The sequence below is a fragment of the Indicator indicator genome, chromosome 6 (genome assembly GCF_027791375.1).
Source record: "Indicator indicator isolate 239-I01 chromosome 6, UM_Iind_1.1, whole genome shotgun sequence".
Taxonomy (NCBI): domain Eukaryota; kingdom Metazoa; phylum Chordata; class Aves; order Piciformes; family Indicatoridae; genus Indicator; species Indicator indicator.
In genome coordinates, this window is record NC_072015.1 from 22,214,187 (window position 1) to 22,239,954 (window position 25,768).

General features: G+C 37.0%; 1 protein-coding gene across 1 annotated transcript in view; it reads left to right on the plus strand.

Moving 5' to 3' along the window:
- The window catches only part of ABCA13 (ATP binding cassette subfamily A member 13), a 181,546-nt gene that overhangs the window by 119,460 nt on the left and 36,318 nt on the right, over window positions 1-25,768 (plus strand). Inside the window, exons 42-49 of the mRNA XM_054381689.1 lie at window positions 466-574; window positions 10,702-10,756; window positions 11,351-11,528; window positions 17,288-17,403; window positions 21,312-21,468; window positions 22,388-22,641; window positions 22,925-23,117; window positions 24,796-24,905. Of these exons, the coding sequence (XP_054237664.1) occupies window positions 466-574; window positions 10,702-10,756; window positions 11,351-11,528; window positions 17,288-17,403; window positions 21,312-21,468; window positions 22,388-22,641; window positions 22,925-23,117; window positions 24,796-24,905 (1,172 nt within the window). The remainder of the gene's footprint in view (window positions 1-465; window positions 575-10,701; window positions 10,757-11,350; window positions 11,529-17,287; window positions 17,404-21,311; window positions 21,469-22,387; window positions 22,642-22,924; window positions 23,118-24,795; window positions 24,906-25,768) is intronic.

A 25,768-nucleotide genomic window follows, 5' to 3' on the forward strand; every position in this document is an offset into this window, starting at 1 on the left:
AATGTGGGGCCATAAGATTCTGTCAAGAAATCACACAGTTGTGAAGACCACATAAAGAAGCATAAAAATTGCAAAATCTAGTGTAAGCAAGAGCAGTCATAGACCAAAGCTGCTCATTTTTTTCAATAATGGGTAACAGATTTTATGTCAAAAAAGGTTCAAGTGTGAGAGGCACAGAATAAATGACAGTGGAGCTCAGAGTAGTATTTCATAGCATGATATAGGATAGACTACAGGAAAATAGAATTGTATTTGGATACCACTAGAAAGAGAAAACAGAATTATCTGCAAGTAACTAGTAATAATAATAAATACACCGGTATTAGCTGATTCTGTTTTACCTAGTTCACCTTCTGTAAATAACTGTCATAACAGGAGAATTAGATATCTTCAATGTGTGGGAAGTTTTCTACAAGCATTCAGATTCAAATAATTTTTATTCACAATTTCCATTTTCCCTTGCAGGTGTGGTACAACCAAAAAGGTTTCCATTCACTGCCATCTTACTTAAATGAACTTAATAACTTCATTCTCTGGTTTAATTTGCCTCCTGATGTGGACTGGAGACAGTATGGTAATAGTCCTTCTTTAAGTCTTTTTTCATATCTTTTGAAAATTCATTTTAAAATAAAGTAAAATTATTTAAAGTATGAACATTTTTCATAATATAAAGTAGAATTGCAGTGTCACACATTTCTTGGAAAGATTTATAAGTGGAACTTTTATTTGTGTTTGTTTGTGTGAAGAATATAGTGCACAATAAGGTAAAATGTGAGTTTACATCTCACTATGCCATTATCAGTGTTTTACAAGGGACATTCCTATAAGTGTAAATTGGTTCTTTACACCTTGGATCATAGAATCACTAAAGTAGCACAAAAACCTCTAAGATCATGAAGTCCAAACTTGTACCCAACACCTCTAAGACACCTATATCGTGTTCCAAAATGCCACACCTGCTCATTTTTTTTCGAACACCTCCATGGTTGGTAGCTCCATCACTTCCCTGGGCAGCCTGTTTCAACACCTCACAACTCTTTCAGGGAAGAAATTCTTCCATCTTTTCTGGTTAAACAATCACAGCTCCCTCAGCCTCCCCTCATAAGACGTGCTCTCCAAACCACTCACCAGCTTTGCTGCCCTTCTTGGTACCTTCTCCAGGACTTCAGTGTCTCTTATACTGCAGTACCCAATACCGGATGCAGAACTCAAGGTGCAGTCTCACCGATGTACAAAGTACAGGGGCACAATCACTTCCTTACTCCTGCTGGCCATGGCATTTCTGATCCAGGCCAGGATGCTTTCGGCCTTTCTGACCACCTGAGTACACCCCTGGCTCAACCAATGCCCTTTTTCTGCCAGGCAGCTTTCTGACTGCTATTGTCTGTCCCTGTGAAACTACTGTTACTACTGTTACAGCTTGCTTAACTGGGATGATTAATACACAACAGAGTATAATTTAATAATGTCTTTGTCACTTTAGTCTCTCCTTATGTAAATATCCAGGGCAAACCCAGAATGTCCTGAAAATTCATACTGCAACATGACTTTCTGTAGAGTCTCCTGTTACTCAAGGAATAGGAGAATCTGGCATATCTTATTATTATATATAAAAACAGAGACATCAGTATATTTCATATCTGGATTCTCTGATTCAGATATCCCTGAATTGTATAAGAACTAGTTAAAAAAATAATTTACAAAATAACCTGCAGCTAAAGGATCATCTGTTAACACAGGTGAACTTTAAGGAAGTTGCCAACTGGTTTGAAATCTGGGCTCAATATTTCAGGGTAATGTCTGTTCATTCCTCTTCTGAATTGTTATGGTTCAGCTAAAGTGTGAATTAGTTTGGTTTAAACAAATTAAAAATTAGACTATGGCAAATTTTTAAGTTTTTTTAAAAGATAGGATGGTTATCTGTAATGGTAAAATGATTTTCAGTGTGTTTAGGGCAACGAGGCTGGTGAGAGGTCTCGAACACAAACCCTACGAGGAGAGGCTGAAGGAGCTGCGATTGTTTGCCTGGAGAAGAGGAGGCTCAGGGGTGACCTCATTGCTGTCTACAACTACCTGAAGGGAGGTTGTAGCCAGGAGGGATTTGGTCTCTTCTCCCAGGCAACCAGCACCAGAACAAGAGGACACAGTCTCAAGCTATGCCAGGGGAGGTTTTAGGCTCGATGTGAGGAGAAAGTTCTTCACAGAGAGAGTTATTAGACATTGGAATGTGCTGCCCAGGGAGGTGGTGGAGTCACCATCCCTGGAGGTGTTCAAGAGGGGATTGGACATGGCACTTGGTGACATGGTTTAGTAGTCATGAGGTCTTGGCTGACAGGTTGGACTTGATGATCCTTGAGGTCTTTTCCAACCTTATTGATTCTGTGATTCTGTTTATAATGAATATGGAAGAAAGAAGAGGAAAACCAGTGAAAAGAGAGAAGGAATGCTGAGTAACTGAAAATGGAAATTCATTAAGAAAAGCTTCCATAATGGCAATGAAAATAAAATTCATTACTTGCTCTCAAGGTGTCTAGGATTTTATTTTTCTAAATGAATTACGAAAACAAATAAAAGGTAATATATTTCTGCAGAAACTTTTAATGAAACAAAGTCAGTTATTTTAATGAGAATTTTTAATACTAATCAATTTTAAATCAACTTTCCCTGCAGCTCATGATCAGTGTTAACGCTAGCTTGTTTTCTGTAGCATTAGATATCCCATTCTGGAACTGAAATGTTTATGTACTCACACTTTTATGTCTGTCATGGGAGCTTACCATCCAGACTACAGTTGGAGACCAAGGATTTTGGAAATGTTGTATTTTATTTTGTTGCATGACACAGATGCAAAATAAGTAAAACAGTGCTTAACAAATATTTGAAGCTCTGGACTGTCATCTATACAAATGTGTGCTCATTATGTAATCTGACAGATTATGTTGGCTAAGTCTCTTCACAAGTAGTGTTTACAGACTGGAAAGTAGTTTATTTTTGTGTATAAGGAAGGTTTGACTGTGCTCTTGAGACACAATGCAGAGGGACCTGTTAGAGAAATGCTAAAAAGAGAAGTCATTTACCTATCTATGTGCATGTATATGTACATACAAATCTGTATGTGTGTGTATATGTCTAGAGACAAATATATATATTTTTTTTTTCTTAAGAAACTCAACAGTTTTCCAATTCTATACAGGTTGCTTATGTTCAGTTCTCTTTGACTTTTATCTATTTCTTATTTAAGGATACTTCTCTGATAGAGAAGAAATATTTTTTGTTGTTGTTTAAAATTAAAATAGTTACTTGCAGCCTTGTAAATTATCAGTCAGAAGACTACATACTGTATTTTAGCACTGAAATAGATTCTTTTATATATTTTATATGATTTTTTTTCCTCTTGCAAAGTCTGTTTATATAAAGGGCCAATTATAGAATATCATTAGAAATTGCTACAGGGAAGTTTGTCAGGATGTTGTAGAAATGTGTTTTTTTAATTCTGATTTGCATTAATGCCATGATTTATTTTTCATGATAATCTTTTCCTGTCAACATAACAAGTGCTTCTGTATTGCTTTACTGCAAGTGACTTAATTCAATAGTGTAGAGCATTGCCATGGACATGGAGTAGTGACTACTGTGATACTTCAACAACATTAAAAAAAGCTTATTTTGAATGCTTGTATAAATACTGAGAAACCCTTTCACTAAGCAGTTATATTCTGTGGATACTTCTTGAACATGATCCCACTTGGAGTTCTCTGAAATTCTCCTGAAGAGGAAAGGGTTGTTCAAGACAGCATGCCTAACTCTACCCATTTAATTCACAGGGACAGACCTAGTAGCTTTCGTAGAAGATTGGTAGTACTGGTCCTAGTTTGTGATAGGTTTTAGTTACAAAGAGTTAAGAAGGAGGCTAAATGCTTTTGTCTAAGGATACAGGGCATATAGACTAAGGATTCTGTGAGAGTTTGAAAAAAAATTGTGCCAAAGAATACAGAGGACATATGCTACCTTGTACTGTTTTATACCCCAAGGGATTTGTATTTGTTCAAAAAACTGTGAAAAGAATTGATCATTGGGTGTTTTTTGGGTGTTTGTTGTGTTTGTTGTTGTTTTGTTTTGTGTTTTGTAGTTTTGTTTTGGGTTTTTTTGCATCAATCCAAGTTAATGATGCTTGATCATCCTGAGCAGGAAAGAGCAAGAAATTATCATTATTTGGTGATCAGAAATACTTCATTTTTATTATTGTGTAATCTGATATTCAAATCCTTTCTTTGTGATACATTCACACACACATACCTCCACCGACTTGCTAGTAAAGTTCTCTGTGAGGTTGCTTGGAAGGTTAAAAGGTTTTCTTCTAGTAATTTTCATGTAAAGACTGGTATAATTGAAGAAAATGTGTGCTACTTGGAGATTTATGTAAATAGAGCAACAGAAGTTAGCCAGATTGATTTGCATCAGTTTATCACAGTTAATGGATCAGATGTTTATTTTAGAACTGCAGTTCAGGAATAGCTCATCTTCTGTATCATGTGGAGAGCCACATCTAGCTTCATAATCATGTAAGTCTGTGCTTTGAGCGTGGAAAAAAATCTTAACTCGTTTGTCTTAACTGCAGATGAAACCAAATACATTTTGTTTTCCAATAAGTTATAAATTCAGTGACAGATAATGAAAACCAACACGTGAAACAAACTAGCAAACAAACAAGCCATAAAGTATTCAACAGAGAAGGTAGGGTGTACTAGGTTTTTATCAAAACTCTAGCTTGGGCAGGTCTTCAAGTTTACATGAATGATATTTGTTTTTAAATATTTTCCTGAAATGCTGCATTTCTACAATTCGATAATGTGATTGTGAGCAAATAAATAATGGAATAATTAAGAGGAATAAAGAACTAAAAGATGACTTGCTTAATTGCAAGTTTTTTCAGACCTTACTGTATACAGGTGAGTCATAATGTGTTTATACTGCCAGAGTATAGGGGAAGGACTGTTGGCTTCCTCTTTACATTATATGAAAAAAAAAAGGAGTGGTAGTTATATATAATGATGTCTGTAAAGTACATTGATTTAAAAAGCTCTTACATCACTACTCAAAGAACAGAAATGTATCAATATAGAAAGGCCTTGTGGGATGCAGCTGCTCCATCTCAAGGACTTCTATCAAAGTCATTGATTTTTAAAAACCTTTCATGTTAGGGCTCATTGTAAGCTTTCATATAGCATCCTCATTTTTTTTAGATTCAGTTCTTCAAAAGAGCTGAAGGGATCAAGAGACCCATTTTCTCCTGAGTTTTGGTGGAAAGTGACTGAATAGTTTCCTGATTGCTTTGTGAATTGTAACTTCAAACCCCTTTTCAAAGGAAACTGTGAAATGGCATTTAGTAGAAAGCTCTTTAACCATATCTGGTTAGTGTGGGAAAAGTAAAATGAAAATAATTAATGTGGCTACTCCATGTGAATTTGACATAAAATATAAGTTGTCATTTTCAGTAAATAATGATGTCTCAATTTGGACAATTAGATACACTGCTGTAAATTTTAAATGATTACAAAGAAAAGCTTGTTAAAAGACACTATTTTGTTATACAAAATATTTAATGTTATTCTACTCTGAAACAAATTATCTGGAATGAAGAAACCAAGACTGGTCTTCTATTCAAGTCTTTAACAGTTAGAATTAGTAGCACATATCCAAACTAATCAAGACTCAACATGCTACAAGAGGTTGTTTACAAAGGAGTGCCAAAAGACAGGCTCAGATACCCAAAATACAGTGCAGAACCACAAAATATACCAAGGACAATTCTGATTAGCCTGTGGTGATGACATGTAATCTTGAAGAAACCTGAGATTTTTTTTCTACTATTAAGCATGGAGCATGGAGCAATTAGTGGCATTTCCAATGTACTTACTCACCCCTGTCCCAGCTGTGTTATTCATGAAATTTATAGTTAAAACTGTGAAGCTTTTACTTTCCTCCTTCCAGGACTGGTAAAAATGCCCTTGCATCTCAGTTTGGTGAAGTCTTTCCATGAAAAATACAAGAGATAGCAACAGAATTTTCACTTTTTTTTTTTTTTTGAGAAAAAAGGAGAAAAGAAAAAAAAAAGTAAAAAGGACACACCACAAAAAAAGTAGTTGACTGTAGGCAAAACAACTGAGGAAAGAAAGGGAACAAAGTTTCTTACCTGAAAGCCAGATTAAAAATATATTACCAAATAATTTTTGCTTGGTCTCTATTGGGATTGACATCTTGCTTCATTCCTTTTCAGAACTATACATGCATAAATAGATCAGTTAATGAATATATACAATCATGTTTCTTTCTTGAAGATGCTCTTCACTCTAATCAGGGAAATAGTGCCTTCTCATTTCTCACACTCTTATTTCTTATAGTGCAGATTAATTTGTCTAAGAACATCTTGGCATCATGTTCACTTACTCTCTGAATATCGCATTAAAATCCTGATACGCTGTATCTGTCTCCATGGTCAGAGTTTTTCCTTTTCTGGATTTGCTAATACAGGGCTTTGGAAAGATTGGAATTGGTGGCTATTACAACTTTTCACTTACATCCATAAAGAAGCATAAATAGTAAAAATAACTCTGTGCCGAAGACATAGACAAAGGATGTTTTAGGAGAATTGGGAAAATTCTAGTTGTTATTAAGTAAGGGAAATATCATAGCAATCTGTATATACAGAAAACATAATTTTAGATTGAGAAATTTATGAGAGGAAGCACACAGAGTTAGAGCTGAATCATATATTTTTTGTTGATATTGCCTCTCTTGTATTTCCCTTGTGAATACTGATTTATTAAATTTGCCTTGAAGATTGTTTGCTCAAGACTTGCAAACATAATCCTTAAAAGACATTTTTCCATAAACACCACATGCATCTGTTTAATAGGAGCTTTGTCATTTAGAAATTCTTGGTTTTTTTGTCATTTATGGTCTTTATTTTAAGTCCTCAAAGATGGCTTTTAGTCTTCAACTTAATGAACATCATTAAGCTTTACATAATAAGAAGGTTTATTAAGGCAAGAAAGTGTCAATAAATACATTTTACATCATGTTAACAGCTGTGTTGGGAAAGAGATGTATGTAAACAAAGATAGTTTAGATGTATAGGAAAAATTTAGGAAGAAATACATTATAGAAGTACACAGAAGGAATTTTTTAAACTAAACAAGAAAACCACAGTCTAGCAAAGCAGTGTTATATCAAATGTCTTGGCTTATCTTGCTGTTGGAAGATAGTTTATAATTTGCTTTGCTTTAGGTTCAAGGGAACTTTTTCCCTCTGAACTGCAAGACAGTTTGACGGTTTTATATAGATTCATCATCTATCTTTAGCCAGTGAGGGGGAAGGAAGAAATCATTGTACCAAAAAATGTACCATGGTCCAGATTAATCAAAAACCATTAAATAATAAATGAAAGGCAAGTATTATATTTATTACATTGATATAGTTTTGAATTCTAATATAGTAGTGTAGAACTGAGCTTATATTAGCATGGTCATATTTCAGTTAATTTTAATTCAGCCATCCTGGGAAATGTAATCTGATTTGTAGGAGTAAATTTTTAAAAATGCAATCTTTTGTTTTATTACATGGTGGTTTGAGTGGAAATTGACTGTAAAAAAAGGGTTACTACTTTTAAGAAAACCAGGATTCTCATTTTCCAAAGTTCCATTGTAATTAAGTTAATTCTGAAAATCAGGTTTGTTTGTTTTTTTTTTTCCACTAACTGGATCTGAAAATAAATTCAGATTGGTTTCAGCTTGTCTGTGTGGTAAAAATCTGGTTTAAATCTATTTTTGACTACTAGTTTCTAATTCAATAAAAACTTTATATTTATATATATGGAGTAAGTAATTCTTCTAGTATGTGAACTATGGGAGATGTTTAGTAAAAAAATCTGGGAATGAAGCTTTTTTTGTCATGCTACTTTTCCTTTACATAAAAGAAATTTTGATTAATACTTAGTTCTGGTGGGGAAAATGTTGGGTTGGTTTTTGTTTTTGTTTTAATATGCCATTTTTTGCTTCAGAACAAATAGCAGCTGTTGTTTAAAACATTAATGGTGCAAATGAATAACAAATGCAAACTTTAAACAGCCCCTCTAGGCAAATGACATGAAAGATTTCTTCAAATAACACGTCCACTAATGGTGAATCAACACCTTATTAACATGAACCTTCTTTTGATTTGCCAACTACTGCTGGGCTTCAGTGTACAGCTTTTGAAAAAAAAAGATTTGAAAAAATCTTTACATTGTACTAGTTTTTATGCAAGTTAACCATCACCTTCTGTTGTTCAGCTTTTTACTGCCTAGTAACTTAGTGGTTTAGATTACTTTGATTTGAAGATGAAGAATGAATAATTACGGGGACAAAAATAAATGTATAGATATATTCAGAAAAATTGCACCTATTACTGGAACAAAGACAATTTTTACCATTTTATAGATGGACTCTAACAGAATATGACAAAGCACATTCAATTAAGTGACATCCTGCAGAGTTAATCTAAGGCTGCCAACAATTTATTTTTTTTTGCCAGAGAGATACTGAGAAGATTGCAGCTGCCGTGAGGACAGAGTTATTTATTTCTTTTTCTTTTAATTGTCAACCGCATATTTTTATTAAATACTCCAATCAGATAGTGGTGGCTTGATCTTATTGTAAGAATGTTCAGTTGATATTAAATTATTGCTGGCACACCTGTCAGATACACATGCAGAAATAAGTCATGAAGATCTGTTAGACAGAAACTTTTGCACTGAAAATTTCTCCTCCCCCTGCCTTTTTTTCATGTTTTGCTTGAAAGGAAAAAAAAAAAACCCAAAAGCTACAGTTTTTATACATAAACTACCTTCCATTTATGAATTTCAGTTTTCTAGATTGCTACAGGCTGGTTGTGTCAAGAATCAAAATAAGCCTAACAGTGCATTGCTACTCAGAATTTTTCTTGGTCTCCCAACTGGATAGCTTTTTAATTTAAAGCTCCACACTTTCAGTCTGAGGTGTTCTCTATTCTGTAAATTTAGTGAAAGTTTTTCTCTGCAAAGTATCAGCAATCTAGAAATGTTTTAAAATTTTAAAATACCAATATATAAATGTTGGTAACAACCTACCTTACTCCAGAACATTAGTGGTATAAACAAATTATACCTTAGGTTTTGCATTTGGTCTCTTCTGTATAACTCAAGAGGTGGACATTCTTGATCTGGACTTCTCTAAGGCTTTTGGCACTGCCCTCCATAGCCTTCTCCTAGAGAAACTGGCACATTACAGTCTAGACAAGTGGTCTCTGTGGTGGGTGGGGAACTGGCTGACAAACTCAAACTGGCAGCCAGTCAGAAGTGGGGTTCCTCAGGGTTTGATATTGGCCCCCTGTTTAATATCTTAAGTGAACTAAATGTTGGTATCAAGAGCACTCTGCTGAATTTTGCAGATGACATCAAATGAGTGGAGAGGTTGATACTCAAGAAGGGAGAGCCACCTCCAGGAAGACCTGTACAGGCTGAAGGAGTGGGCTAGCAAGAACCTTATGAAGTTCAGTGGGGATAGATGTAGGGTGTTGCAGTGAAGAATGCATAACCCAGGAGTGCAGGTGGGATCTACCTGGCTGGAGAGCAGCCCTGTGGAAAGGGACCTGAAGGGCTTGGTTGACAATAATCTCAACATGAGTGAACAATGTACTGCAGTGGCAAAGACAGACAACTAGATATTGGATTGTATTGACAAGAGTATTGCCAGCAGAGATAAAGAAGTCATTATCCTACTTCACTCAGTGCTTGTCAGACCACACCTGGAGTACTGTGTGCAGTTTTGGTCCCCACTGTATGGAAAAGATGCAGACAGGCTGGAAATTGTCCATAGAAGTGCCGCAAGAGTGATCAAAGGACTGGAAGACCTGTCATATGAAGAAAGGCTGAGAGAACTGGGGTTGTTCAGCCTTGAGAAGAGAAGGCTTAGGGGATTAGGGGAGACCTTATTACTGTGTACCAGTACATAAAGCATGGCTACCAGGATGATGTAGACTCCCTTCTTACAAAGAATCACATGGAAAAGACTAGGGGTAATGTGTACAAGCTGCTCCTGTGGAAATTCTGATTGGACCACAGGAAAAAAATTTTTATCATGAGAACAGTTAGACATTGGAATAATCTCCCAAGAGAAATAGTGGATTTCCCTACATTGGACACTTTTAAGACTCAGCTTGACAGGGTTCTGGACCATGTCATTTAAACTATAATATTACCTTGAAAGGTTGGAACAGATGATCTTTGGAGTCCCTTCCAACCTGGAATTCTATGAATCTATGATGTCATATTCCAGAACACTAACTATATGAACAAATTCTACCTTGGTTTTGCATTTGGTCTCTTCTGTGATATAAATCCTGCAGCAATACACAGCACTGTTGAACTAATTTCTACATTCCCAAATGTGGAAAAGCAGATACTATTTATGTTTACCCATTAAATGTCGGTGAACCCAGATTCTGGAAATCACTAAACAAAAGACAGTATTTGATTTTGCAACTTGGTGGTTGACATCTTTCTGTTTCTTACTAAACATTTAGCTTTTTCATTCATTTTGTGTATTAAGGTGTCAACAATGTACTTTACAACTTGAAGTTGTGATGCAGCTTTCAGTATATCATAATTTAGTTTTGTTTTCACAGGGATCACACTCTATAGCCAACCATATGGAGGAGCTTTGCTGGATGAGGATAAAATGTGAGCAAACTGTTAAAATATGTAACAGCTCATAATTGAAACTATTAATTCAATAAGCGTGTACGTTGCAAGCAACAGATGTTATGACTTGATTGATTCAGTTCAGTTCCACTGAATGAAGCATTTTCAGTAGTCTGGTGTTTATATGTCAAGACTAGTGTCTATATCAGATATAGTTGCACTATTTTCTAGAGAATTATCCCAAATTTATACTGACTGCCCTTTACAGAGCATTTGTGAACAGGTCATCACATTTTCAAACAGGTAATTGCTTCAAATGATTGTCAAGGTTTTAAAATTTAGTTTTCTGTAGGTGAGGAAATATTTGCAAAAGCTTAACTTTACTCTTCAGACTTTAAACTGGTGCTGTGCTGTGTATAGTTCGTGTATAGTTCATGTATAGTTTTGTTACTTACATCATCTTGCTCCTGTTCTATAATTAGAGGTTTACACTGTACAAACATGCTTGGGAACAGGACTAAGGTCCTGATGTCTAGTGTTGTTTTGGTAAGAAGGTGGCCTTGAAAATGTTTGGGTTTTGTGAGGTTTTATTGACATAGTGTTTGCAATGTGCCATTTTGCTTTGTACCCTAGAATGGAGAATGTTCGTCAGTGTGGGGTAGCCCTGTGTATCATGCTGGGCTTCTCTATCCTTACCGCTTCTATTGGAAGTGCCATTGTGAAAGACAGAGTAGCTGGCACAAAACGCTTGCAGCACATCACAGGCCTGGGCTACAAAACTTACTGGCTTGCTCACTTCTGCTGTGATATGGTATGTATGGTGCGGGGCAGCATGCATTCAGGTGCATATTTTTAACTACTGTGATTGAATTGTGTAGAGCAACAGTTCTTGCCTGTCATGTTAACAAGCACTGGGACACCATTCCTACTTCAATATTGTCAGATGAACTGAGATGGGGAACTGGAGAGAGTCCAGCAGAGAGTACAGAGATGACTGGGGGACTGGAGCACATCTCTCTTATGAGGGGATCCTGAGAGACCTGGGGCTCTTTATCCTGGAGAAGACTGAGAGGGGATTTTAACAATGCCTATCAATATGTAAAGGGTGCGTGTGCCCAGTTTCTCTCAGTGGTTACCAACGACATTACAAAGGACAATGCACACCACTAAAACATGGGAAATTCCACCTAAGCATAAGGAAAAAAATCTTTTATGATGACACAGCACTGGAACAGGCTGCCCAGGGAGACTGTGCAGTCTCCGTTCTGGAGTCTTTCAAAACTCACCTGAATACATTCTTGATCAACCTCATCTAGGTGAGCTTACTTTAGCAGGGGGGTTGAACTAGATGATCTCCAGACATCCCTTCCTACCCCTAACATTCTGCAATTTCATGAAAATTCTTGAAGGTGGTGTTTTTATTCTTCATTTTCAAAGCTGAATGTAGGTAAAGCATATGCTGGCTTTAGGTACTTACACTGTTATACAAAAAAGAGGAAGCTGGTTAAACAAACTAGACAGAGAGAATCTTCCACACAGCTGTTCATAGCAGGAATTTCTGTGCTTTGAATTACCACTGGCAAAATCTTTCAGGTAGTTACAGAATCCTAAAGATATTTGTCAGATACTTTAAAGGCTGTTGTAGTTTAACCCCAGCCAGCAACTAAGCACCATGCAGCTACTTGTTCATTCCTGCCCCCTCCCAGTGGAACGGGGAGGAGAATTGGAAAGACAAAAGTAAATCTTTCATGATGAGATAGGAGTAGCCTAATAACAAAACCAAAATATCATAATACCAATTAATAATAACAAAACCCCCCACAAACAACAATAACAACAACATAAGGATGATGATAATGATGACAAGAAATATAACAAAACTAAAGAGAAATAAAACCCAAGAGAAGACAAGTGATACACAAAGCAATTGCTCACCACCTGCTGATCAATGGTCATACAGGAGTCTGCTCCTCCGGGCCATCTCTACCCAGTTTACATGCTAAGTATGATGTTTTGTGTTATGGAATATCCCTTTGGCTAGCTCGTATCAACTGTCCTGGCCATGCTCCTTCCCAGCTTCTTGTGTTCCTTCTTGCTGGCAGAGCATGGGAAATACTTAGGATAAGTGCTGCTTAACCACAATTAAAATATCAGTGTGTTATCAACATTATTCTTGCACTAAATCCAAAACACAGCACTGTACCAGTTACCAGAAAATTAACTCTATCTCAGCTAAAACTAAGAAAAAGGCATGATTTTGTTTGTTGCTGGGTAATATGAGAGGTACTTGCAACTGGTGCCCTTTTATTTCTGGCAGGATAGACAACAGAAAATATTATTTATGAATTCATATATACAGAATGACCTAGATCAGAAATGGGTGGAGTCTCTGTCCTGAAGAACTATTTTTCTCACACATAGTAATTTCTATCATTGTTAGCATTACAAATAATATGAATCATAGAATCACTTGAATTGGAAGGGACCTTAAAGACCATCTACTTCCAACACCCTTGCCATGGGCAGGGATACCTCCCACTAAACCAGGTTCCTCAAAGCCTCATCCAGCCTGGTCTTAAACACTTCCAGTGTTTCATCACCTTCAAAGTAAAGAAATTCTTCCTAATGTCTAATCTAAGTCTACCTTGCTCTAGTTTAAAGCCCATTGCCCCTTGTCCTGTCACTGCATGCTCATAAAAAGTCCCACCCCAGGTTTCCTGTAGGCCCCCTTCAGGTAGTGGAAGGCTGCTATAAGGTCTCTCGGGAGCTTTCCCTTCTCCAGGCTGAACACACCCAATTCTTTCAATCTGTCTTCGTAGAAGTCCTCCAGTCCTCTGATCACCTTTGTGGCCTTCTCTGGACTCTCTACACAGATCCATGTCTTTTTGTGCTGGGTGTTCCAGAGCTGGACACAGTACTCCTGGTGAGGTCTCACAAGAGCAGAGTACGGGGGCGGAACCACCTCCCTTGACTTACTGGCCATACATGTTTTGATGTGCCCAGAGTATGGTTGGCTTTTTGGGCTGCCAGTGCACATTGCTGGTTCATTGTCTGCATATAGTTCATTAGTAAATCTGAAAATCTTCTCTTCTTCTGAAAGTACCACAAAAATTATTTTTTTCTTAAATCTTACCCTTTTAATGGAATGTAAAGACAGAGACCTGACTTCAGCAGGTGAGACTTAACCCAATGTAATTATATGAAAAAGGAATTTTTACTTTTTGAAGCCCAGGATTTTAATTTTATTCAGGCCAATAAGCAAAGGTAGTGAAACAGAATTAACTTTCTCATGTCACTGCTAGTTCCTCATCATTGATTTTTCATTGGCTGTGTAAGGGAGCTTGTTTAGATTCCATTTAAGCATGAATTCCAGAAATGATCTTCAAATATGTTTTCCAAAGGTAACTTTTAAAAACTAAGATTAAAAATTATGCCACTATATATGTTTACAAATCATGTGAATATATATGTTTATACATATATAAGGCATATGTATATCCTCCTTACTGAAAGGCTTTTTCATAATTCACTTGTGTTGAGTGTTTCGTAAAAAATTGAGATTGGTCCTCTACTTCTGGAAAAGGGATAGAATTGTTGCTTTCAAAGAACTAGGGTGCTGATAGTTCACTTCTCAAAGAAGGTGTTTTGGATTAGGAGACTGGTTTTGGAGGCAATAGTGAGCAATTGGAGTCACCTGGGTTATTCAAAAGTAAAACAATTCTTGGCCCCAGAAGAGGGACATAACACTACTGCACCTTTCTTAGCACACTGAGTCATGGAAGGAGTTGCTTCAATCCAGCATAGGCAACACAAAGTAGTCTGGTCAGAAACAAGTATTTTTGGAACACTCTCCCTTCTCATTCAGACTGTTCTAAGTCTGAAACATTAAAGCTTCACCCATCTGTGGTTGAAATCAGAGTTTTCACACCCGAGCAAGCTTTAAGTAAGAGCATACAGTTGTCCAATTATTTACTTGGTCAGTCAATCTTTGCATTCCTTTTTCTGCCATGTCAGATAAGAGAGCTTAGTTAGAAACTCAGTCCTTCATCATTCAGTTTCTCCTTGTGAAGCAAAGTCAATTCCTCATTATTTTCTGCCAATCTCTTCCCTTCAAAATGTTCTCACGAATTCAGCTCTGTACTGCATGATCAATCATTATCTGGGAAAGATCAGACACTGCTTTTAATGCTGATTTTGCCACAGATCATCTAGGGACGCTGAACATATGAATATATGGACTGTCAAATTTGATATCCCTTTACACATTTTGAGTTTTGCAGAATGTGCATTGTATTATTGGTAGCATAATCTTTAGTGGACCTGAAGGAGTATTTGATTTATGAAATTGCTGTAATGAAAATCAGGCTGGTTTTACGGTATTTATACATATGAATGGTCTTCTTACTATATTCAACAAATGGAAAATGTGTAAGTGCTAAGAAAATTTTGTGACAAACAGAGATTTTTTTTCAGATTATGCTTTGTGAGTTCTCTACCATATTTTTAAAAGCAGCTCCAGAATAACTGAAGGCTAAATCTGTGGATTGGTATGGTATATTTGTATATGGCACTAAGTAAGGTACCCTGAGAACAAGGTGTGGTGGGATGAAAATTCCCCCCCGACATTAACTTTGCCAGTTTAAGAGCATAATATCTGTCTACATTTCACTCCATTGTCCTTCTCTTAAGAAAAGATCTATCTTCCCATTGGCAAATAAGTGAGGCCCTCTAGTTTAATTTTAGACAGGTTTGTATTGTACTTCAGTATGAAAGTCCTATTTTAACAGTAAGTGTTCTACATTGAATATTTAAGAAGACCTTGAATAAGGTTAAATATTATACAGGCAGAAATAGAGGCACAGAGCAGTCCGACACTGAGGGTGGAACTGAGGACAGCTTTTCACATATTGACACTGCTAGTTGAAATCAGAATCCATCTCTCTTGAATAGTTAGATATGAATCCCCTATAATAATCACATCCCCCTTACCATTACGCCAAGAGTACAAGCAAACTGCTTTCCCTGTTGCCTGGTGGCTGAAACTTTTCTAAACATTACTGAGTGTGGCAAACAGAAGTAGGGAAGTGATTGTGCCCCTGTACTTAGCACTGGTGAGGCCACACCTTGAGTACTGTGTTCAGTTTTGGGCTCCTCACTTCAAAAAGGACATTAAGGTGCTGGAGCATGTCCAGAGAAGGCCAAACAAGGTGGTGAAGGGCCTCAAATACAGGTCTTATGAGGAATGGCTGAGGGAACTGGGGTTATTTAAGTCTTCAGAAGGGGAGGGTTTTAAAGTGGAGCAGGATAGATTTAGGTTGGACATAAGGAAGGAGTTCTTCACAATGAGTGGTAAAATATCAGAGCAGGCTGCCCAGGAATGTGGTTGAAGCCTCATCCTTGGAGACATTCAAGATCAAACTCAATGTGGACTTGGGCAGCCTGATGTAGTTGGAGGTGTCCCTGCTCACTGCAGGGCAGGTTGGACAAGATGACCTTTGAGGGTCGCTTCTAAACTAATGCAATCTGTGAATCTGTGAACACCTCAAAAGAAGTTGAAGCAAGGTGGGGATCAGTGTCTTCGCACATGCAACAAGTGACAGGACAAGAGGAAATGGTCTCAAGTTTTTTCAGGGGAGGTTCAGGTTGGATATTAGGAAAAATTTCTTCACAGAGAGGGCTATCAAGCATTGGAACAGGCTGCCCAGGGAAGTGGTGGACTCACCATCACTGGAGTTATTTACAAGACACATGGATATGGCACTCAGAGGCATCCATCCCTGGAGATATTCAATGTAGGCTCAAAGGACTCTGGGCAAACTGATCTAGTTGAGAATGCCCTGGCTTACTGCAGAGGGGGTTGGACTACACAACCTTTGGGGGACCCTTCCAAACCAGACCATGATTTAGTGATAGTGGATTAGCAGTAGTGGTGGCATTGTGATCTCAGGGCGAGCAGTTGGACTTGATGATCTCTCCCAATCTCAACAGGTCTATGATTCTATGATCTTATCTGTTTCCATTAAAAGTTGTCATTTGCTTCATCAGCACACATGGTCCTTCATTAACTTATCTTTTATAATTGTATCTTTACTATTGGTTTGACTCAATGGTCTTAAAGGTTTTCTCCAACCTAAATGATTCTATGATTCTGTGATTCTGCTCTCTTATGACTGAAGCACCAACCAGTGATACTGGTGTTTCTGAATCTAAGACTGTATTCACAGCATAATTTGATGTTTTGGAGCGCAATAGTCCCATAAGGACTCATTATCTGGAACACTTAGCTTGTTAAATGGATGTTTTGGAAAGGTGAATAGAAATGGAATTAAAGAGAATATTCTGTAGTTGGATTTTATTTTGTCTAGCCATTTCGTGTGTGTGTGTAATAGAGGGGCAGTTTCACAGTAAGTGTGGACTGTGAAGTCTCCGAACTCTTCTATGTAATTCTTCCTAATTTATGGTGTAATCATATTGCAAATATGAAAAAATTTGTAGAGCCTTGCTATGTTAAATAAGTAAGACTTATAAAAGATGGTGACTGGCTAAGTGACTTTTTTATTCTGTTTCTAGATGGTTTACATGGTTCCAGTTACCCTCTGTGTTGGTGTTATTAGCGCCTTCCAGCTATCAGCCTTCACTTTCCGAAAGAACTTGGCAGCCACTGTTCTCCTGCTGATACTCTTTGGGTATGTGATTGGAAATGTTACCATGGAATTATAGTTTGTAAGGAACAAACAAAAATCTTTAGACTTGATTCGCACCTGCTGCTGGATGTATGATTTTCTTTCTTTAGGACTGATTATGGATCAGGACAGAAAACAGGCTGAAACGTAACTTTGAAAGTTCTGTGAAGAAAGTGGAGAGAGATTTGCTCACACATATAAAAAAAGAAAGAAAAAAAATTTAAAAAAGGACTGGTAATGTCTCAGGTGATACCTGGCCTATGTAACAATCATTTACTGTTTGATATTTGTTGTATGTTATCCTCTAGAAAATGAGGGAATAATAATCAGGTCAGAATTTCAGTGTTTAGCTGTGCAGAATATCATCAAGGAGACAAGATGTGGATGTCTCCTATTATGGTTCTATCAATTTTCTGTAATTCTGTAATTTTACATAGCTCACAGAATGTACTCTTCCAATGGAGATTTGTCTTCAAATAGTACTGACAGAGAGAAAAGTCCTCCCATATCACCCTCTTGCTTAACTTCACTTGAAAAAAAATGTTATAAATATTATAATACCTGGTTAAACAGAGAATTGGATTTTTCTGTAGAAATAGGACTGTTGAGCCCTGGGCTCTATGAAACTAATGGTCTGTCTATTCTGTTGCTTTAACTCTTCCTATGTGCAACACTAGGTGATAGGAGAAATGCTGAAGATGAATAGGTACAGGATAAGCATTCTTCCTTATCTCAAGCAACTAGTTGCTCTTTATGTAGGGGGGAATGCATCTCTAACAAGACAAATATTTAGGTAGGGAAATATAACCATGAGAGAATCACAGGGAAGGAAATTAGAATGGACATTCTGCAAGATCGGGATATCAACAGCTCCTTTTTTTTTTCCCTTTTAACTTTACAATTGTTGAATCCATCTTGTAATGCAGTTACTGCGGCCCTAACATAGAATAAGAATACACGTGTATAGAGACCTTAGTCGAGCAGCAAATCGATGACACCGTCCATACTTGTACACCTGCTGAAGTCATGACGTGTTTGTTCGGTTGTGCTATAGACTTTGGTCCTGCCGAGCGTACTACTAAATCCCAGGTGCTAAGAGGTATGCTGGCATTGTTCTAACAGAATCACAGAACACACCTGTTTGGAAGAGACCTCAAAGATCATCCAGTCCAACTTTTGACCCAGTTTAAGGTCAATCCTAAACCATGTCCGTAACACCACGACCACATGCTGCTTAAACACCTCCAGGGATGGCAACTCCACCACTGCCCTGGGCAGACCATTCCAATGTTTTATAGCCCTCTCTGTGAAGAAATATCTAGCATCCACACTGAACCTCCCTTGGTGCAGCTTGAAACCATTTCCTCTAGTCCTGTTGCTTGACACCAAGGAGAAGAGGCTGGCCCCCTCCTCACTCCAGTCTCCCTTCAGGTAGTTGTAGAGAGTGATGAGGTCTCCTCTCAGCCTCCTCTTCTCTTGATTGAACAACCCCAGCTCCTTCAGATGCTCCTTATAGGCCATGTGCTCCAGGCCCTTCTCCAGCCTCATTGTCTTTCTCTGGACATGATCCAGAACCTCAATGTCTTTCTTATAGTGAGTGGCCCAGAACTGAATACAGTACTTGAGGTTTGGCCTCACTAGTGCTGAGTACTAGGGGATGATCACCTCCCTGTTCCTGCTGGCCACGTGTGTTTCTAATACCAGTCGGGATGCCATTGGCTTTCTTGGCCACCTGGGCACACTGCTGACTGATATTTAATTGACTGTCAACCAATACCTCCAGGTCCCTCTCCTGGTCAGCTTTCCAACCACACATCCCCAAGTCTGTAGCTTACCATAGGGTTGTTGTGACCCAGGTGGAGGACCTGGAACTTGGCTTAGTTAAACTTCATATAGTTAGCCTTAGCCCATCAGTCTAACCTGTCCTAATCAACCATTGAGTTAAAGTTTGCATGTTTCAGAAAAAAAGAAAAACAAAACAAAGCATTGACTGAAAAGCTGTACTGTCTTCTAAATTTCTTTTGCTGACTGCACAAACAGCTCACTGTTCATCTTTGTCTGATGTAGTGATTTTTAACAAGAAGTTCTATGTATTCAAGGTATATTAGCATGTATTAAAATACAATAATCACCATTTAGTAAGTTTAACATGTCTCAAGGAGTCTTCCACAAATGTCAGAGTTGCCACTCTTCCTGTCATACCCTTACTCAGCCGGACTATACAGCAAGTGTAGTGAAGCCTATTGCGGTCATTTTATCCTTCCTGGTACTGTGCATGCATTATCTGCATTCCATAATGCTTTTTTAGCTCTTAAAATTTTATTTTTCTTTTCAGCGTATTTTTGTGCAGCATTTCTGATCTAGAATAATGATAAAAATAGCCTAGTTATGTGAAAAAATTAAGCTATATGTCAGAAGGGGTTGTGCTTGAAAGAATACTCCACAATTTCCTAGTGTGATACTTCAAAACTGATTTCCTAAAATGTTTAAGTGTTTTATAGGGCAACTGCTTAAGCACTTTGGTCCAAAATGGTCTATCTTTAATACTTACAAAACTGACAAATTACAGGTGAAGCTGTAAGAAAAGAGTTAGAGTAGAGATGTGGGCATTACTGGCAGCTACTCTAAAGGTTTCGTTTGAGTGTCATACAAATTTAGTATTCTGAAAGTCTTACTCCTTAGCAACTATAAGCAAACAAATCAAATTTTGCTTTTATTGACAGCAGAGTAATAGCACTCTAAATCATGTCTCTTCAATGAGCTGTTGCCAAGGATGGGCTTGTATTTGCATTCTAGTAATTCAAAGCAAAACTTAGAAGAGTGATTTTGTTATGTACACAAGGGGAAGAAAAGATTCAGTGATTAAGACTGGCAACAGGATGCTGAAAAGTATAGTGTAATGTTGAATACTCCAAAGTATAGTGTAATGTTGAATGCTCTTCATTTGAGACCCAAACAAATAATTTACCTTCCTGTAAATTGAAGATAACATCACTATTACTTCACAACAGCTGAAAGTTTGTTTCTAAGGGAAAAAGATTTTGTACATCTGTAATGTACACCAGTCTGAAGTTTAAAAGAACTGAATTAAAGGGATGTTTTATAAAAAATGATGGCTGCTCCATTTTGGATAGATGACATATGACTTGCCAGAATGAAGGATGCTTTCCCTCCTCTTTTAAAAATTTGCCCTGAAAATGCTGTAGCCAAGTCTTACCAATATTGCTATGAAGTGTTATGAAGTATCTTTGCACTCATTTTGAATACTGCTACTCTACTAACTACTAATATGTTTTAGATAATAACAATGATAACATGATCTCTGGCAAATTTCAGTTCTCAAGTATCACTGGCACAAATTTTTTTTCAGTTCAAGGATTAATGTTTTTATTCCTTTTTTTAAATTTATTTTCCCTCCCTTTTTCTCATTCTCTGTAGGCTCACTGTCTTTCATTTTTTGTTCTTTTTTTTTTCTTTCTCTGAAATACTCTAAAATATGCTGGTTGATCAGCATCCATGATTTAAGCTTCAAATATTTGGTTTCAATTTTTTTTCCTAAGAAGCTTGTTAAGATGCATCATTTTGCAATCATTCAGAAACCAGGATTGTGAGGTTTGTAGAAGAGTAAAAATAAATGCCTGCAGTTGATATATGCAAACCCAGATCATATCTGCCAATCACATGGCAGTAGCTGTGCATATGTCTACAGAATCATAAGATAGTTTAATAAAGAGAACATACCCCTAATTTGTCCTTTTGTCAAAAGAATTTATTGCAATTATTGGTTTTGGGCTTGTTGCTTGGTGTTCTGTTGTTTGGGTTGTTTTTTTTTTTTTGTTCTCTTTTTTTTTTTTTTTTGTGAGATGAAAACATAAGTTATTTGTGATAATTTTGTTTCTTTAAACTTCCAGATATGCAACTTTACCATGGATGTATCTTGTATCCAGATTCTTCTCAAGTCCAGATGTAGCTTTTATTTCTTACATCTCCTTAAATTTTGTGTTTGGTTTATGTACCATGCTGGTGACTCTCTTACCTCGTTTGTTAGCTATAATTTCCAAAGTACAGGTCAGTATAAAATCGTTGCTTTATGTTGCTCAGGGGTGAGATGTATGCACAAATGTGCATGTGTGTTTATGTTCATGTATATATGCATGTTTATAAATACACACACGCAAGATGTTTTCCAGATGAAAAACCTTTATTTTAAACATTAATGATTTTTCTATCCTAGTATGTACTGCATTGCTTACTACTGAATTTTAACTTGTGTATAACAAAAAAACCCCCAAACCAAACCCAAAAAACCAAAAAATTACAAAATTGCAATTTAATAAAGAAAGAAGAGTATTAATTGAAACCTTGACATTTTCCAGACCATTAAGTTGCAATTGGCACATAATAGGAGCTGTTCTAGTCCATTGAATAGATTACACACATTGAAAAATATATTTGAATAATATTGTCATAAGAAAGAAGCCACATATTCCTAGGATCTGTAATGCACTGTATGAATAGTAATATGCATTCTCACTTCATGTATGTAATTTTCTTAATGGTAACTAAGCCACTTGATGGGGGCGAGATCCAGCATGCATAGGAATGCATGTACTGGGTCCAAAATTCCGTGTTCAAAGCCAAACCCAGGTTTGGAGACAGATTGAATGTTCACTTGGGTTAAGATGGTAATTTGGAATTAATATCATTCAGACAATTAGAATTTAAAGAAAATAAAATTATCATGGCCACATGTGGATTTGTTACTCTTTCTGAATCTCGAAATCAGAATCCCAGACCTGAAATAGAATAACAAGTGAAGTCTGGCCAGAAAACAAGTAAATCACAATATAATATTTTGAGTGAGATTTGAAGACTATATCCAGTTTTGCATGTGAGCTTAATATTCTGTTGGAGAAAACTAATATTTTTTTTCTTTATTTCTCTCTTCCCCTCTCCACCCCCAACCCCTTGCTGAATCTTAATACAGAGTTTTCAGAACATCTACAATATCCTCAAATGGGTGTTCATTGTATTCCCACAATTCTGCTTAGGCCAAGGTTTAATAGAACTTTCATACAATCAGATCAAGTTTGACCTGACCAGCAACTTTGGAATAGATTCATATGTAAGCCCCTTTGAGATGAATTTCCTGGGCTGGATTTTCATGGAAATGGCCCTGCAGGGAACACTATTTCTTCTTTTACGGCTGTTTCTTCATTGGGATCTCCTCCAGAAAGCAAGGTATGTCAGCATTTGTGTTCTGCCATAGTGGAAACAGAACTTGTTGAAGAAAGAAAATGGTGGATTCCTTCAAACACCTAAAGATAAATACTTCTGATAGCACGATGTACCTGAATTAGTAGAAACTGCAGAAACAATACAAGAAGTAGGTGTTTGCCTAGGTTCTGCTGAGATTTGATCAGTGAGCTGTAAGGGATCGTAACCAAGGAAATAAAAGTGTATTATACAGAATGCAGAAATGCCTGATTTTCCATGTATCAGTTGTTATCATCTTCTGTTTTAGGGGTCAGTGCTCAGTTAACAGCATGATCATTACTTCTGAAGATGCTGATGTAGAAAAGGAGCGGCAGCGAATCTTTGGTGGAAGAACTGGTAACGATGTCCTTCTTCTGTACAACCTCAGGAAGTGTTATGGAGGTTTCAGTAAGAAGAACACAGCTGTTGAAAGCATAAGCTTGGGAATACCAAGGGGAGAGGTAAAGAAGTCTTTTACTTTCAGAAAATGACACGATTCTGAGCAATTGATCTGGCATACTCAGGAGGTCTACAATCAAAGATCTGTAGACAGCAGCAGAACAATTTCAGTCTTAGTAATTTCTGAAAACCAGTACCTGGATACAAGATGTTTAAGAAGCAACTGTTCACTTATTTTATTTGGGTTACAAATTATTGAGTCTTATTTTTTCCCCCTTTTACTTATCTTTCCCAAGTCACTGTTTTATAGACCAAAAAAAAAAAAAAAAAAAAAAAAGCAAAGCAGTTCAATGTATGAAGAGAAAGCAAAGAATGTCTAGCTCAATTGTAAGCTGTGGACTGAATACTGAAGTTGTCGCCAAGACAACTCACCCTCATGTGCTGGGTTAACACAGACTGCTCTCAGCCCCTCCTCCACTGCTCACTGATGTAGGAAAAGGGCCCTGGAGCAGAGCTGAGATAAGGACAATTTACTACTCTATTGCAGGGATATCAGATTACACAAAAGAAAACAGGAAAGAAAATACCTTCTGACAGAATCCTGGCTGCAAAACATGTGAGCCCTGCTAAACTGAAACCAGAACCAAAAGGACAAACCCCATTCCAGAAATTGGGGAAGAAACACAGAAAACCTGCAACAAGAAACTTTACAAACTATGGAATGTATCACAAGTCCCACAAATCCTGGCCAACCCCTTTCTTGTCATGCAGTGAGCATGGTGGTCAGCATGGTGTAGAATACACGATCCAGTGTGTTCTGTTGCTCCGTGCCACTAAGCAGGGGGCAGCCCTGTTCCTCTGTTCATCATCCCCACTGGTGGGGCCAGTCAGTTTAAACCAATATACCATGCTGAGAACATCACACAATGGTATATTTTAATACAGTATATAATATACTACATGAATGAACTGACATTTAATGCTGAATATGGTAATCCTAAAGATTTCAGAAGGTTTTTTTTCTCATTCTTTTATTGCTTTGGGGAACTGTAGATATTAAGACTTCTCTTGTTCCTAATAGCAAATTGGAAGATAAAAAAAGTATGGGTCCAGTGATGTCCTGACAGTTATAGATCACAGATTCATAGACTGCATAGGGCTAGGGACCCTCAAAGTTAATATTGTCCAACCTCCCCTGCAAATGAGCAGGGACACTTCCAACTAGATCAGACTGACCAGGGCCACATCAAGTCTGTTCTTGAATGTCTTCAGGGACAGGTAGGTTGCATTACCAGGAGGATGTTATTGCCAATTAAAACCTATTTATCAATAAGGAAGTTAATGAAACATGTATTTTAAAAGCTATGAATTGCTGTGTGCAAACTTAATACAAATCGTGTCCTAGCTTAAGCATGTATTCATTGCAGCTAAGGACCTGAAATAACTGTTCAGTCATTGTTTATTTATACAGAGTGAAGCTGCTCATGAGAAACAGAAATACTGACTCTGTGGAGTGGCAGTCAGGGCTCTCAAGTAGGATTTGAGATCCTCAGATTCAAATTTAGCTTTAATAATAATATGGATAATTAATGCATTTAGTTACTGGGGAAGGTATTTAAATGGAGGTCTAGAATCCTAAATAAATCACTTTTAGGAATTAGAGAGTAATCAAAATATTATATATAGTATTTTTCTTCTTCTCTCTTTTTTAAATTTTATTTTATTTTTAATCTCTGCTAGTGTTTTGGACTCCTGGGAACAAATGGAGCTGGAAAAAGCACAACATTTAAGATGTTGACTGGAGATATCATCCCATCTGCAGGACGTGCTGTTATCAGGACTCCTACAGGGTAAATAACAGAGGCTTTGATTAGAATAGTGCTAATTGATAAAGTCAATGATCAAAGACTCAGCACGTCTTCAGTAATTTATACTGTACTCTGAGGACTTATTTTCTTCTCTTCTAAATGTATATTGCTTTATTGATGTTATGTCTTTGCAGAAAAGCATTTTATCTGTGTTTGCTTCCATCTGACAGCTCTATAATAAAATAACAGGCTCTAGGATGACTCAAGATATAGCCTTTTAAAATTGTGACAAAAACCTTGACATACAGTAGGTTCATATGCATGGACATATATTGCCCCAGACTAGTACTGCACTGGAAGGTTTCCAAGACTAGGCTGATGAGCAGTGCTTCAAGTGCATAATAAATGTTTGCTGATCCCTATTTCCTTCAGAATCATAAATGAATTACTTGATCAATATAGTGTGTACTTAGGATACACATTAGAAGGCATAGTTGGTGATATTTGGGCTAACTTTGATGGAGTGATAGTGAATAATGGACTTTTTGTTTTAGATGTAACCAATGTTTACCATTTTTCTCAGCAAACTTGGAGGAGAAGTGAAGTTATTTTTAAGTCAGGCCAAAGCAAAACTTGTTATGTGTATACACTAATGTATTCTGAGCTAGCCAACAATTTAAAAACTCTTCCTAAAGGATGTCTATTTCAAAATATGTGGTTCAGGGAAGGACAGATGAAGGGTTTAATTCAGAAAAATTTTGAAGGAAGCATTTTGAAATTTTTAAAACAACAAGTTTCATTTCTTTGTTCAAAAAAATTAAATGCTTTTAAAGGTCAGTGTTTGCTCACTTCTTAAAAAAGATAATAATCAGCAAGTTTACTTTCAAAACATAAGTAGTTCCAGT